The following is a 13,471-nucleotide window of genomic DNA, read 5'->3' as shown; positions in this document are numbered from 1 at the left end:
AAGAGGCTTAAATATAAACTACCACACTGCGTTAAGATGGTGGGAGTATTACGAAGGGACAGAAGAGGTTGCGTATAAAATTTTTGAAGAAAACAGTGGTCTGAAAGCTCATTTACAGCCGAGTATAACGAGTATATAAAAGAGCTGCTTGATAATGATCCCCAATTATATTCAGACGACATAATAAGTAGTTTGACTGAGCGATTTGAAGATTTTACTATATCAAAGTCGCAACTTAATAACCATTTACGAAACATAATGCTCATCACTGTGAGAAAACCGATGTTTGAACCTGGAGTCAGAAACTCAGTAGGAAACCTACAGACGAGATTCGAGTGGTTTATGGAATGGAAAGATCCTGATCTGGATTTTACAAAAAATTGTATTTTCATTGATGAAGCCGGGTTTCATATTAATATGAGAAATAATTGGGCTTGATCAAAAAGTGGCAGCGACAAAAGCGCAATTCAGTAATTCTCAGTGAAGAAAATACTTGGAATTCAGACGATTTGGTTTTTTAACAAGTTGATGCCTTTTAAAAAAAACTATAAATTGGTATCAGTTACTTTATTATTTTACATCAATAATTATTCTTCATGCTGATGAGTAGTAGTAGGCCGCTTTGGAGTAAAAAAGGTATGCGGGGAGGGGCTTCGACTATTGGTAGGGGTGATAAATTAAATTGCTCATCATAGAAACGTTCTCGGCGATGTTTGGAAATCTTGACCTTTAATTTCCTAGCCATTTCAACATAATGAGCCTAAAATATTAAATATTAAATCAATTATATACACTCCAGGAACATGGTAAACATTAGTAGGCTTTATCTAACTAACCTTAAACTGTATAAGTGATGCGACTGTGTCAGAAAAATCTTCAAATTCACATTTATCTTGAGGGAGGAATAGTTTGCATGTTTATTTTACAACCACCACTTTGTCTATCATCTTCATACAATAACTATGACCAAGCAATCCTATAAAAGAAAGTAAAAAGAGAAAATGGATGTTGAGACATCTGAATAAATGTGAAATTGTATTCAAACTATAATTTGTACCCTTCCAATCCATTCCTAAAATTACAGTATTATCATCGTCCAAATGTTCCCTCAACTCATGAAGTATGCAACTGTTGACAGGAAGCTTTTTAACAAATTGCTTCATAATAACAGCTCTTGATGAAACCATCGATTTTCATTCGGCAGAGCAAAGAACAATATCGTCATATACGAGCATCAAGTCTGGTGTATCAGAAGACTATCTCACCATAATAACAACTTCTCTAATGTAAATACGGAACATATAAGAATCACCGATACAACAAATACGAATCATCGATTTAACAAACATGAACATATAATATATATACAAGAGCAAATTAAGCATTTAATAAAGGATTATCTTATATTTGATTGAAATTATTGTCTCTTAGACATCGGATATTACAAAGTCCAATTTCCTTCCGCGTACATTTGTAGGCTTTTTGAGCGTGAAACATTGTTCATTAATTTTTCGAGCGTTTTTAGATGTATCACATCCCTTTTAACCGCTAAATATCATAAATCAAGAGTTAACACCATTATATCCCATAGGGAATTCCGGGTCATAGGCACACTTACATGACTAGTTTGATATTTGAGTCCCTGAATATAATACTTAAAATGTGATATGCTGGAAAGAAGCATTGTAATTTGGAATTATAGGTTTTGTCGATATTCTTTAGTTCGGTCAAATTTACAATCCTATGTGGTCAATGATCAAAGTAAAAAAAAAAAAAAAAAAAAAAAAAAAAAAAAAAAAAAAAAAAAAAAAAAAATTAGTATATACCAATCAAAAACAATTCCCGTAACGGTTTGAACCCTCAAGACACTGCAGACTTTGGCGTGGAAGTCAAAGGATGTTTGTGTCATTCACTTACAGATATTCATAGATTTCTATAACTCTTTTCAAGTCTTCATCATTTCGTGTCCAAGCATCAAGCTTTGCTTGGATGATAAAAAGCATCAAATCTTTTTCGTTTTTATCTTTCACTTGCTAACAGATAGATAAGTTTAATATAATAAATGTACGGGAGACAGTATTAGGGTGACTAACCTTGTTAAAACTATTAATGAAAACTGAAATTATTGATGGCAAATCCAGGTCTTCTTTCTTAAGTTTCTGTCTATATTCATTTAATTTTGCTTCACCAATTAACTGAAGAATGGGATTTCTTTTATTCATTGTATCGATGATTTGTGACATGCTTAGTCTAAACAAGTATTTCAAAGTTTGGTTACATATTATGATTGATCCCATAAAATTTTTAGTTTGGTATGTTACCTCAAGTACTGTTGCTCGTCAGCATCCACATTCTCTTCTGCCTGCCATTTGTCAAGAATTTTAAGAGTGTAACGGTCAAGTGGAGCGTTATTACTAATTTCTTCCAGTAAGGCGTGAGCAATTATCGGTAGCAAACCAACCTCTTTTTTGTTTTCCTAAATAAAATTATAGCCAGTTATATTTAGTGAGCTATTTTTGTGGAGGGGTCTTTTGCGTACTAACCAAACAATAATAATGAGGACTTAACACATTTTCGGAAGCTGGTGGAAGAATCTAATGCATCAACCTATATGAGATGTTATTTTCTTTTGCTCAATATATATATAAAAAAAATTATGGAACTTACATCATCCAAATCAATAGTAAAATCAATATTGTCATCATCTTCAGCACCAAACTATATATGAAGCACTACTTTTTAATACAAAAAAACAAAAAAAAGTTTAAATATGGAGAGTACCTCAATTTCTTCCTCCAAAGCATCAGTAGAAGTAATACCATTATCATCTCCCCCCGTTTCCGTTTTCTATTATAATTTAATTAGATCAGGCGGAGAGGTTTATTATTGGTAGTCTTACAGAAAAATCATTAGTTTTGTCAAGCATGTTAACTGTTTTCGCTTTTTTTCTTCTGTGCTTTTCTGCTAAGGGGCTTAATGGATTGACTTATTTTATTTACTTATATCTTTTTACCTGTATCTGACTCTCCTTGACCTTCGATATTCAAATGATTGGCTGACCCAAACATTTGGTGACCATAATTCGTATTATTTTTTATTACATGTGAACTAGACCTATAAACATCCAAGAATGAGACAGTAGGCCTTGTTTACTCGTTCGCATTATTACTAACTTAGAATCATCGCCTTTAATAACATTTAATTCGGTCAGCAACTTTTTAGCCATTTTAATTTTAATTTCTTGTGTTGAAATTTTCAGAATTCGTTTCAAATCCAATTCCAATGCATCAACCCCTTCATTGCCTTTGTATGCTACTTCATATTCACTCAAAGCGTCTGAAATAACCCAATCCGTAGCTGCTGTCTTGCGTAAATACATGTTTAAGAGCACAAAGGTTTGAATCGGAAATGTCTAGACCTCCGTATTTTTTTCAAACGTATTTTTTTTATACTACTTACAGAAATTCTGGCCAGAAGACCAGCAGGCCAGTATGTTTGAACCTATTTAAAATGCATCCCTGCTATTCACAGTTCGTGAGCTCCAAAAACTCAAGAACTCTGCCTAGGAGGTCGCCCTCCTATAGCAAAGACTAGCCGCAGCTGCAATATCACAAAATTTCTTTTTCAATTTAGCTTCTTTTCAAAGAAACAAGAGTCGCTACTAAACAAACCTTTTTTCGTGATCGGTTACTTTCATACGATAAAATAAGTATGTTAAGGGAAAAGAAAAGAAGAAGAATAAAGTGTGTGAACCAGCTTTATTTATAAATAAACAAGCTTATGTCAGGATGATTTCATTTGTCTATTTTATCATCCATAATGTTTGAGCCTTTACTTTAACGCTTTTCTTAGGGACAGCCAATTTTTCCTTAGGGACAGCCAAAGTGCACGTAGTCGCAACGAAAGATCTGTGATTTGGATGTTCTGTAGACCTGGGAACAAGGATATACAATCAAAAACAATGTAGCAATTACGAATAAATGTATATTAAACGATTTATACTTATTTTGACAATTCTATCTTCTCTTTTTCGCCTTTGAGCTCGTTTGATCTTAATCTTACGCAGCAATATTAAGGTAAAGTCCAAACGAGAAGCTGAAAGTAAGTTGTAAAACATATATACTGGTCTACACTATGTTGGTTTTAATAAACGTGTATATATTTCAAGTTGTTAAGTTATATTGACCTCTTGGTGTCTATTAAAGTATCATAATCCCAACATTACGACTACGCGCACCCTGGCTGTCCCTAAGAAAAATGGCTGTCCCTAAGAAAATTTGGCTGTCCCTAAGAGACCCGTTACTTTAAATAGAAACACTTGCAAAAACCTCCCAAGCAAGTCAGAGCTTGGTAATTGTCTATCTGCGTTCCAGTAGTGAAGCAGATTTTATGGAAAACAGAAATCAATCATCCCATGAAGTTTAGATAATATGGTAAGTCAATCGACGTGTAGACCATTGCGTGATTGAAAAAAATACGGAGTTCTAGACATTTCCGTTTGAATCACTCTTAATTTTCCTTCAATTAATGCAGATAATATAAACTGATGACGACAGAAACCCACGATACAAAAATCTGACGTAATCAAAGAAATTGTTGAGCACCTATTTTTCTTAAAGTACGAACAAGAGGAAATGGTATCGCGTCTTTTTGACCTGCTTCATTCGCCGTTGGTACCTAAAGAGCCACGAAACGATGCCAGGTCAAGAGGAAGACCTACCAATTCTACTGCGAGAAGAAATGACACTTCGTCAAACAGAAGAAATCCCTCCGCTCTTGAACATGCTGAAAGAAGAACAAGGCTTTGTGGAACTTGTAGACAGCCGGGACATGACACAAGACAATGTTCCCAAAGAGTCATGTCCCAAGCTATTCGCTCATCTCAACAATCTCAGCAACAGCAACAATCACAATGATCATCTTGATCGCCTATTCTAATTTTTTTCTTTCAACTTTTTTTATTTTTTCTATCACACAAAAATCTCAAAATCTCAATCGTGTGATAATAGGCCAAAAAAATCGAGGGGGTGAAAATAACAATTCCCTTTAAGAAAACACCAAAATTCCATAGGTTTGACTGTAGTTCACGTGTAAGTGTGAACTAGCTTATTTGCATCCAATGAAACAATTAAGTTATTTTTTTTAAGGTCATTGTGTAAGAGCGTCAGATGATTTAATAAAACAGAACCCTACTATGGTCAAGAGCCAAAGTTACAGAGAGAAACAGTCGTATTATTTATTATTAATACAGTGTTTCCCGAAATTATTCGTGCACTACTTGCCAAAGAAAAAATTCGTGCGCCAACTTAAATCTTGCTTTTTATTGGAAGTACAAGCTATTTATTATTACCACGGTAATGGAATACAAACGAATGAAAATGGTAAGTGCCAAATAGAAATCGAAGATGGACCTTAACCCACCACCACCACCACCACCGCCAGAGATGCCACTGAAGATGACCTAAAGAAGAATCTTTCAGCTTAAATCAAACGTACTCCAAGGAAAACTCGGCCTAGCTTACCTATAATACAAAATGACACTATTTAAAATGCTTACAGTCATTTTGATAGCTACGCCAAGGGACGCCGACGCATCTATTTAACTTGTGACAATTTTTTCTACTATATTTAAGACTCTCGTTACTTTGCTTTTGCATATTGACCAAAGTTGATCCATTAGATTGTGTTTCGGTGAGGTAAGCGCAGTCAAAGCCTCCAATTTTAATATTCTTTACTATCTGATACCATTGTGATTATGGATGGGACAGTTGCCCATTATCTAATAATAGCCCTTGAACTTTCCATACTTCTAATGAAACGCTAAAACAAAGATATTTTTAACTTTTTGAATCAATGCACAAATTCCAGTGCACGGGAAACACTGTAATCTATCACCCTCCAAAAAAGAATTCCGGGTGCGAGTACAATATGCTTCGGTCCCGAAAAAGTGTGTTCAATGTTACTCATTTAGCCAGAATTGGTATAAAGTTTTAAAATGTCGTTTTTGAGAGTGTTTGAGCCTTTTCATATGCTGACGAGAGACTTCTCATATGCTGACGATTATTAAAAAGAAAAAGTCTCAAACGCAATTGCTTTAGCATATGTAATCGTGTCAAGTGTTTCTAAATGGATGGCCAAGTATAACCTTGATGGATTGATGCTTTCTTCGGGAAAAATGCATAGTTTAGTAACGAATCGTTTAATCATCGATCAATTTTCTGTCAGCACATATCTCTCTCATACAATAACGTGCTAAATAGAGATATCATGCTCTTTGACGTGGCTTTCATCATGAGTAGGTAGAAATATGCTGTGACACTCTAAAACAGTGTTTTGACATGGCAGTCCCAAGGCTGTGAAATCAGAGGTGAAATTGGTCAGGCACATGGAAAATTAAAAAAAAAAAAAAAAACCTCCTTTTTCATCATTGAGATGCCTTTTCAAACATGTTAACATTGCTGCATTGCCTACACTGTCAATAATACTAGCGAGCCCAAAGTGAATTTAAAGGAGGTAAACATGACCACAAAAAAAAAGGTGGTTGGAGAATTTGGACAACATTATGAGCACTTCCTTGACATGAACTAGTCAACAAATAAAACAATGTGGGCGCGACAGACAGAAATGCCGTGATATGAACTGAACCATTAAAAAAGATATAAAAAACTGCCCTTAAACTATTATTTGCTCCCGGAGCATATAGTACAATCGGGATGGCCGAGAGCAAGATTTATACGGATGACGGGGTTTATTTATCAACCGTTGGAAAAAACTATAATCAGATGTGTTTATTAAACCTTAACATTCAGTGTACGAAAAAAAAGATTTTTTATGGTGAAAGAGAGGAAGAGAAAGAATGGGGGGGGGGATGGAGGATAACAACCAGTGGAGTTTAGAAGTAGTTGCACTCAGCACTATCAGAGGACCCTTTTTTTGTATTCGAGTAGCAAGAATTATGTATGCGTAATAAAAGACTAGATGTCGGGCTTTGGAAAAAGAGGGAGTAGACGGGATGGCATGTCAGAGACGAGAAAAAGTAAGTGTGGCACGACTTTAGTGTTATTAATCAATGTAATCGAGCATGAGTGGTACAAAATGTTATAAAATTGAATGAGAGGATTGAGCATGTGCTGACAGGGTAGAAGCGAGTATTTATAGTAGTAGTAGTAGTAGTAAAATCTATTCGCAAGCTATGACGATATGATGTGTCTGTTCAATTTCAGTGTTGCACAATCCATCCAAACACTCCGTATCACTACAGTCAAGATAAGCATATGAAATAAGATGAGAAGACTGGGACTATATATAATGTAGGTATTTGCCTTTGTTTAATATGAACGCGGTAATGGAATCAGGCAAACAAAACTCGTCACTTGTCCCAGGGGAGTTTATTTTTAATTTTTTAACGTTTTTTTCGGTTCTTTAAAAAAAATAATGATTTATAAATAAAACTGGAAAACCTTTTATAGATCTTCTTTTTTATATTTTCCACTCTTTTCATATACCTATAATAATAGTCATGTTTAAAGAGTTCAAGAATAAATTTAAAAGTAATAGCGAAGAAGTAGATCAGTTACCGAGTAGCGCATCAACACCTGTATTAAGCACGCCGACGAACTTTATCCGTAAAAGAACCAACAGTGTGTTATCTAAACTTGCCAGCCGAAGTTCAGTGCAGAGCATGGACATAGGCACTAATAGTTCATCCAGCTCCAATAGCATGCCTAGTACGCCACGCCATGGACGATCGAATGCAAGTTTACCCTATCACGATCATTTAAAACCAGGTAACAATGCCGAACTTTTATCCTATGACAAGACAATGGCCATGTATCTTGACAATGCTAAAAGAACAAATGATCCTCGCATCCAGTGTGATCTAGCAGTCTATCTGTTCGAGTCTTCTAAACCTCTTTCTCCCAAACAAAAGAAACCTTACGTCAGTGAAGCCACTAAAATTTTAAAGACTTTGGCGCTCCGAGGACATGCCGAATCTCAATATTATCTTGCAAACATGTTTGCTTCAAAACCTGATTTTGGAAATGCCTTTCCATTGTTTGTACAGGCTGCAAAACATCAGCATGCAGACGCTGCTTACCGGTAACAATCCCTTTCTTTCCCATTATTAATATTATTATTATTATTATTATTATTATGAAATGCATTAGCAGTCAGCTGACTTTTTATGATATTCATTATTTTAGTGCTGCCAAATGTTATGAAGATGGTTTAGGTTGCTTAAAAAACAAGTCAAAGGCAGTACAATACTACAAGTAAAAAAAAAAAAAGAGCATTAATAGACGATGTTTATTCTTTTGAAGCTAACCTATAAACAGACTTGCGGCCACATTAAATCATCCAGGCGCAATGTATCGACTAGGATTAGCAGATATTAATGGAGACCTTGGTTTACAACGTAATATCCGCGATGGAAATAAATGGTTAAAGAGATCAGCAGTAGCCGCCACACCCGAATACCCACACGCACTTCATGAATTAGGTCTACTTCATGAAAAAGGATTATCAGACATTATCTTTAAAGATGTTTCATATTCAATTCAATTATACAGACAAGCAGCAGATTTAGGCTATGCACCATCTGCTTATCGATTAGGCGAATCATTTGAATATGGCTATCTAGGTTGTAAGATTGATGCTACGAATTCGATATATTATTATACCATTGCAGCCAGACAAGGAGATGGAGAAGCATGCTTTGCTTTATCTGCTTGGTATCTAGTAGGCGACGATAAAAAGATTAAACCAAATGAAGAAAAAGCTCTTTATTATGCTACAGTGGCTGCTGAAAAGGGATCTTTACAGGCAGCATTTGCACTTGGTTATTTCGCTGAAGTAGGTATTGCTCAAGCTCAAAATCTTGTTCTGGCCAAAGAATGGTACCAAAAAGCCGCCAATGGAGGCAACGAACAAGCTAAAAAAAAGTTAATTTCCATTTAATTTATATATATAAATAAATAAAAAAATAAAAATTGTACATATTCAATGCAGGGTGTTTCTAATTATTTTACATGAGCTCATTTCTTTTTAAAACACGCGCAAAAATATAAAAAACCTTTATTGTCGATCAAAAAAAAAAAAAAAAAAAAAAAATTCATTCTTACTATTATTAGAAATTGGGGTGTGCAGGAACAAACTCACTAATCTATTTTAGCGCCGTTTCTATAAAATTTGGGGTCGCTCATCTTTCTTGGCAACGCAGACATAATTTTGCCATCATGATGTCAAATTTTACGTACAGCCCATCACTCTTCTTTTTTTAAAACACAGACTCCACTTGCTGGGCAATTTAGAAAATGCACATCTTTTCTCATGCAAAGGGGTAAGTTCGGCGATGAATTAAGCTTTTTTTTTTTTTTTTTCTCTGAGCAAAAAAGTATACGGGTTCCGACAGTTCGGTCTTTTTTTGAACTCATATTTGCAACGCCTTTTTTGATTATCCATATCTTTACCGGCTTTAATAAAAGAAAGACATTGACTTGAATAACAATCGAAATAGAGCATCTTTCAAGTTGTTATTACCGTTTTTAAAAAGAGGTTTAGGAAAACGTGAAGTTTGGATTGTGACTGTCACGTACAACCAAACCCAATCTTTTTTTTTTTTTTTTTTTTTTTTTTTTTTAATGTGTAATTTTTTCGCAAGGCGGGTTACACTTTGTGTTTTTTTTTGTTTTTCTTCATTAAAAAAAAAAGACGCGAAATGGTTTTAACAAGTGAAGAGATAAATATCATCGTTTACAAATACCTACAAGAATCTGGTAAAACAAATAAAAAAAAAAAAGCAAATAAAAACAATGATGAAGCAAGACAATTTTTTTTAAAGCAGTTGAATAAACGCCTATAGGATTTCGACATTCTTCGTTTGCATTTCAATATGAAAGTCAAGTAGAACAATCACCTTACCGAGAAGCACAAATACAACCTGGAGCACTTATAAACATCATTCATAAAGGGCTTCAATTTATGGAAATCGAAGCACACATGAATGAGGTATTGATTTTTAAAGCAACCCCCCATGGAAAAAAAATTAATAATTGTGTAGGATGGCGAATTAATGGAATGTAGTGTGCCGTTTTCATTATTAGAACCACATCATTGTGATTTAACAGGCAACACATTCAATAGCGAACCTACCTCGTCTGTTAGACCACCACCCACTTCAGCCAAACGTCAACGCAAAGAAGAAAAAAAACAAAAAGAGCGAGAAAAACGATCGAGGAGAGAACCCAATGCAGAGGAAGATGTCGAAGGTCGTGTTAAAGAAGAGGAAGAACCAGCTACGAAACAGGCACCTTCATTACCACAAGAGCCAGAACAAATACCTACCGAAATCAATCCAGACAATGTCATTGTACTCGCTGGTCACCAATCCGAAGTCTTTTCTTGTGCTTGGAATCCCGTCGTGTCTTCTCTTTTGGCTTCAGGGTAACAAAACACGCACATCTGTTCATTAGTCTCTTCATTAACACTTGATCGTTATAATCTAGTTCGGGCGACGCCACTGCCAGATTATGGCAAGTACCAGAGAATAAACACAATGTTGCTGAACCCATGGTCTTGAACCATTTGCCCAATCTAAATGAGAATAAAGATGTAACAACACTGGATTGGAATGTAAGTTTAATGTCGTTGTCTTTAATAGCCTCCCTTTTAACACACAATGTATGAAATAAGCCTTCCGGAAGTTTATTAGTTACAGGCTCATACGATGGACAAGCAAGGATTTGGACACAGAAAGGTGAATTACGTTTTGTAATGGCGCAACACAAGGGTCCTATTTTTTCTTTAAAATGGAATATGAAGGGCGATCTCGTACTGAGTGGTAGTGCTGATACAACGACAGTTGTTTGGGATCCTGAGACGGGTGATATGAAGCAGCAATTTGAATCACATACATGTAAGCCATAGACGTAATAATTTTTTTTTTTTTACTGACGTATGTATATTGCAGTGGCTATCCTTGATGTGGATTGGATGGATAACACAACATTTGCATCATGCTCATCCGATAAGACGATTTATGTTTGTAGAGTGGGTATGAAGAATCCTTTAAAGAAATGGGTTGGACATGAAGATGAAGTGAATGCAGTACGCTGGGATCCTTCTGGTCAATATTTAGCCTCTTGTTCAGATGATATGACTACCAAGATTTGGAGTATGGAATCAGATACACCTGTGCAAGAAATTAAGGGGCATTCTCTTCAGATATACACATTACAATGGGCACCTTATACACAACGAGATTCCGTAAATAATGCACCGAGAATATTAGCCACTGCTAGTTTTGATGCTACAGTACGTATCTGGGATGCATTAAAGGGTACTTGTCTTCATGTGCTCAAAAATCATACGGAAGCTGTCTATTCTATTTCATTCAGTCCAGATGCTAGGCTGCTGGCCTCAGGAAGTTTTGATGAAGTCTTGAATGTGTGGGATGCTAAGGAAGGTACAATCAAAAAGACATTTAAAGCAAGCGGTGGTATATTCGAAGTCCACTTTAACAAGAATGGCGATAAATTAGCTGCATGTACTTCGAATAGGCAAGTAGTTATTTTGACCAATATGAAGTCTTGATTTTTTTTTTTATGGATGCATATCAATTATCACAAAAAAAAAATGGCAAAAATGAAATTTATTTTACACACACACACACACACACACACACTTTCTCTTTTCTATCATTTTCAATTTTTTTTTTTTTTTTTTTTACTAATAAAATTCAATGAATTGCCAATATTGCCATACAAAACATCGTAAATTCTATTGTACTGATTGCATTAAAGAAAAGTGAGTAATGGCTTCGTTAATTACAAGGAATTACTTGCTCAACTATGCAAAAAACAAATATATGTACATAGATTAGATACACATGAGCAGGAATTCAGCACATGCACTCAAGAAAAGAATGAAGTAGTTGCTGAAGCCGACGAGTTTATTCAAAAGGCAACCTTAATACAAAACCTCATTGCTGAAAAGAACAAGCGGTTACAACACATTGAAGCTATGCGACAAACCCAAAAGGGCTTATTGACTGCCTGCATTACCAGTAACCTTATCTACTTGTGTTTACATAAATTGTTTATTAATTCTATTTTTTTTTTTTTGATACAGAGTCAGCACGCATACAGCAATTAAAGAATCAGATCAAAGATAAACGAAAACTTCTGGAAGAAAGTCTAAAACGAAAATCACGCTTTGATAATTATCACCCTGATAATCAAGCCTTGGAAAAGGCTTGGCTACGCACGCATAAAATTACTGTTGGCACTCGACGTATTCTAGTCAAGGAAACCACCTCTTTATTTGAGTTAAAACCAGGTCTTATTGAAGAACCTGAAACACCCGTGATTCAACATCCCGAATTACCTGCGTCTGGTGAATCATTCATACCCGTCGAACAAGACCTGTATATCTGTGGTGTGACGCTTTCTTCCAGACTTATTGATGTATCCAGTAAGTTATTATTTAGAAGCAGCGAATTCTTTTAATAACAACAATTCTTTTATGTGGGGTAGAGGTGCCAAAAGAAGAGCTCAATGCTCCCATAGGTCTAGTGATCCATATGTTGAGTTTAATTGTCCGATATCTGGGAATCAAATTACCATTTGAAATCATCCGCAGAGGCATTCGTCCTTACATTAGAGCACTCAACAAGCAACACGTTCGGTACTTGTGGCTCTTATACATCTACAATCTCTCTCTTACGCATTTTTTTGTTTTGTTTCTATAGTAAATTTCCCTTGTTTCTGGAGGATGATGAGAAAAACTTTAAAAAGTTTGTTCACGGGATGGCCATGTTGAACTATGATATAGCGTACGTGTGCCACACACAAGGCATCCAAGTACCCATCTGTCAAGTGGCCAACACCTTACAGAGTTTGATATCTATCAGTCGTGCACCTCGTTTAGGAATGTAAGTAAATTTAAGCTAGTCTGAATGGCATTGCCATTATCTGACTTTTTTGCATCATATGTATCAGAAAATCGCATGCGACATACTATGACCATATTCGTGACTTGGAATGTCCTCTTTTGTATGATCAAGTATTACGAGCGACAACATTGAGGTTCAGATGCAGCAGCTCCTTAGAAAGATCACAGTCATTGGAACCCAGTGCTGTACATACATCTAATAACGAGCTACATGATGAATTCTTCAAGGTCAATAGTATAGTCACGAGTACCAATAACGGAGAGCGAGTACAAGAAAGTGATGATGACAATGAGTTTGGATTGTACGTGGATAGTGACGAGGAAGATGACGAATACTACAAAGATAAGCAACAGGAATTACCACCGAGCGAAACATGGAGTCTGGTGGAGGTGGCTCCGTTTGCTGTGGGCGGAAGAGCTGCTCATAACGGCACAGAGAATATCTTTCAAATGGGCGCTGCTTCTTTTATGCCCGGCGTAATGAATATGATGGAATCATTAGGCGCAAGTAATTCGAGCC

General features: G+C 35.7%; 4 protein-coding genes across 4 annotated transcripts; 3 read left to right on the top strand and 1 right to left on the bottom strand.

Moving 5' to 3' along the window:
• Positions 1-2,317: 2,317 nt before the first annotated feature.
• EV154DRAFT_416302 (uncharacterized protein) lies at positions 2,318-2,476 on the bottom strand (the record flags this gene model as incomplete). Its single annotated transcript, XM_051595727.1, has 1 exon — positions 2,318-2,476. A coding segment is annotated over one exon (159 nt), but the record flags the coding sequence as incomplete, so codon positions are not given.
• A 5,022-nt stretch (positions 2,477-7,498) lies between these two features.
• EV154DRAFT_500730 (uncharacterized protein) lies at positions 7,499-9,004 on the top strand. The gene is made up of 3 exons (XM_051600620.1): positions 7,499-8,100; positions 8,205-8,273; positions 8,337-9,004. The coding sequence occupies exons 1-3, from the start codon at positions 7,520-7,522 to the stop codon at positions 8,956-8,958; spliced, it is 1,272 nt and encodes a 423-aa protein (XP_051460181.1). The 5' UTR covers positions 7,499-7,519; the 3' UTR covers positions 8,959-9,004.
• Positions 9,005-10,072: 1,068 nt separating this feature from the next.
• Positions 10,073-11,592, top strand: EV154DRAFT_416412 (WD40-repeat-containing domain protein; the record flags this gene model as incomplete). Its single annotated transcript, XM_051595735.1, has 4 exons — positions 10,073-10,443; positions 10,506-10,632; positions 10,693-10,915; positions 10,970-11,592. The coding sequence occupies 4 exons, from the start codon at positions 10,073-10,075 to the stop codon at positions 11,590-11,592; spliced, it is 1,344 nt and encodes a 447-aa protein (XP_051460180.1).
• Positions 11,593-11,725: 133 nt separating this feature from the next.
• Positions 11,726-13,083, top strand: EV154DRAFT_132085 (UV radiation resistance protein/autophagy-related protein 14). The gene is made up of 4 exons (XM_051594024.1): positions 11,726-12,064; positions 12,130-12,471; positions 12,534-12,684; positions 12,749-13,083. The coding sequence occupies exons 1-4, from the start codon at positions 12,022-12,024 to the stop codon at positions 12,933-12,935; spliced, it is 723 nt and encodes a 240-aa protein (XP_051460179.1). The 5' UTR covers positions 11,726-12,021; the 3' UTR covers positions 12,936-13,083.
• The last annotated feature ends 388 nt before the right edge of the window (positions 13,084-13,471 follow it).

The sequence above is a fragment of the Mucor mucedo genome, assembly GCF_025094135.1.
Source record: "Mucor mucedo strain NRRL 3635 chromosome Unknown EV154scaffold_22, whole genome shotgun sequence".
NCBI lineage: Eukaryota > Fungi > Mucoromycota > Mucoromycetes > Mucorales > Mucoraceae > Mucor > Mucor mucedo.
The sequence above is the reverse complement of the archived record's forward strand: the minus strand, read 5'-3'. Positions and strand labels throughout refer to the sequence as shown.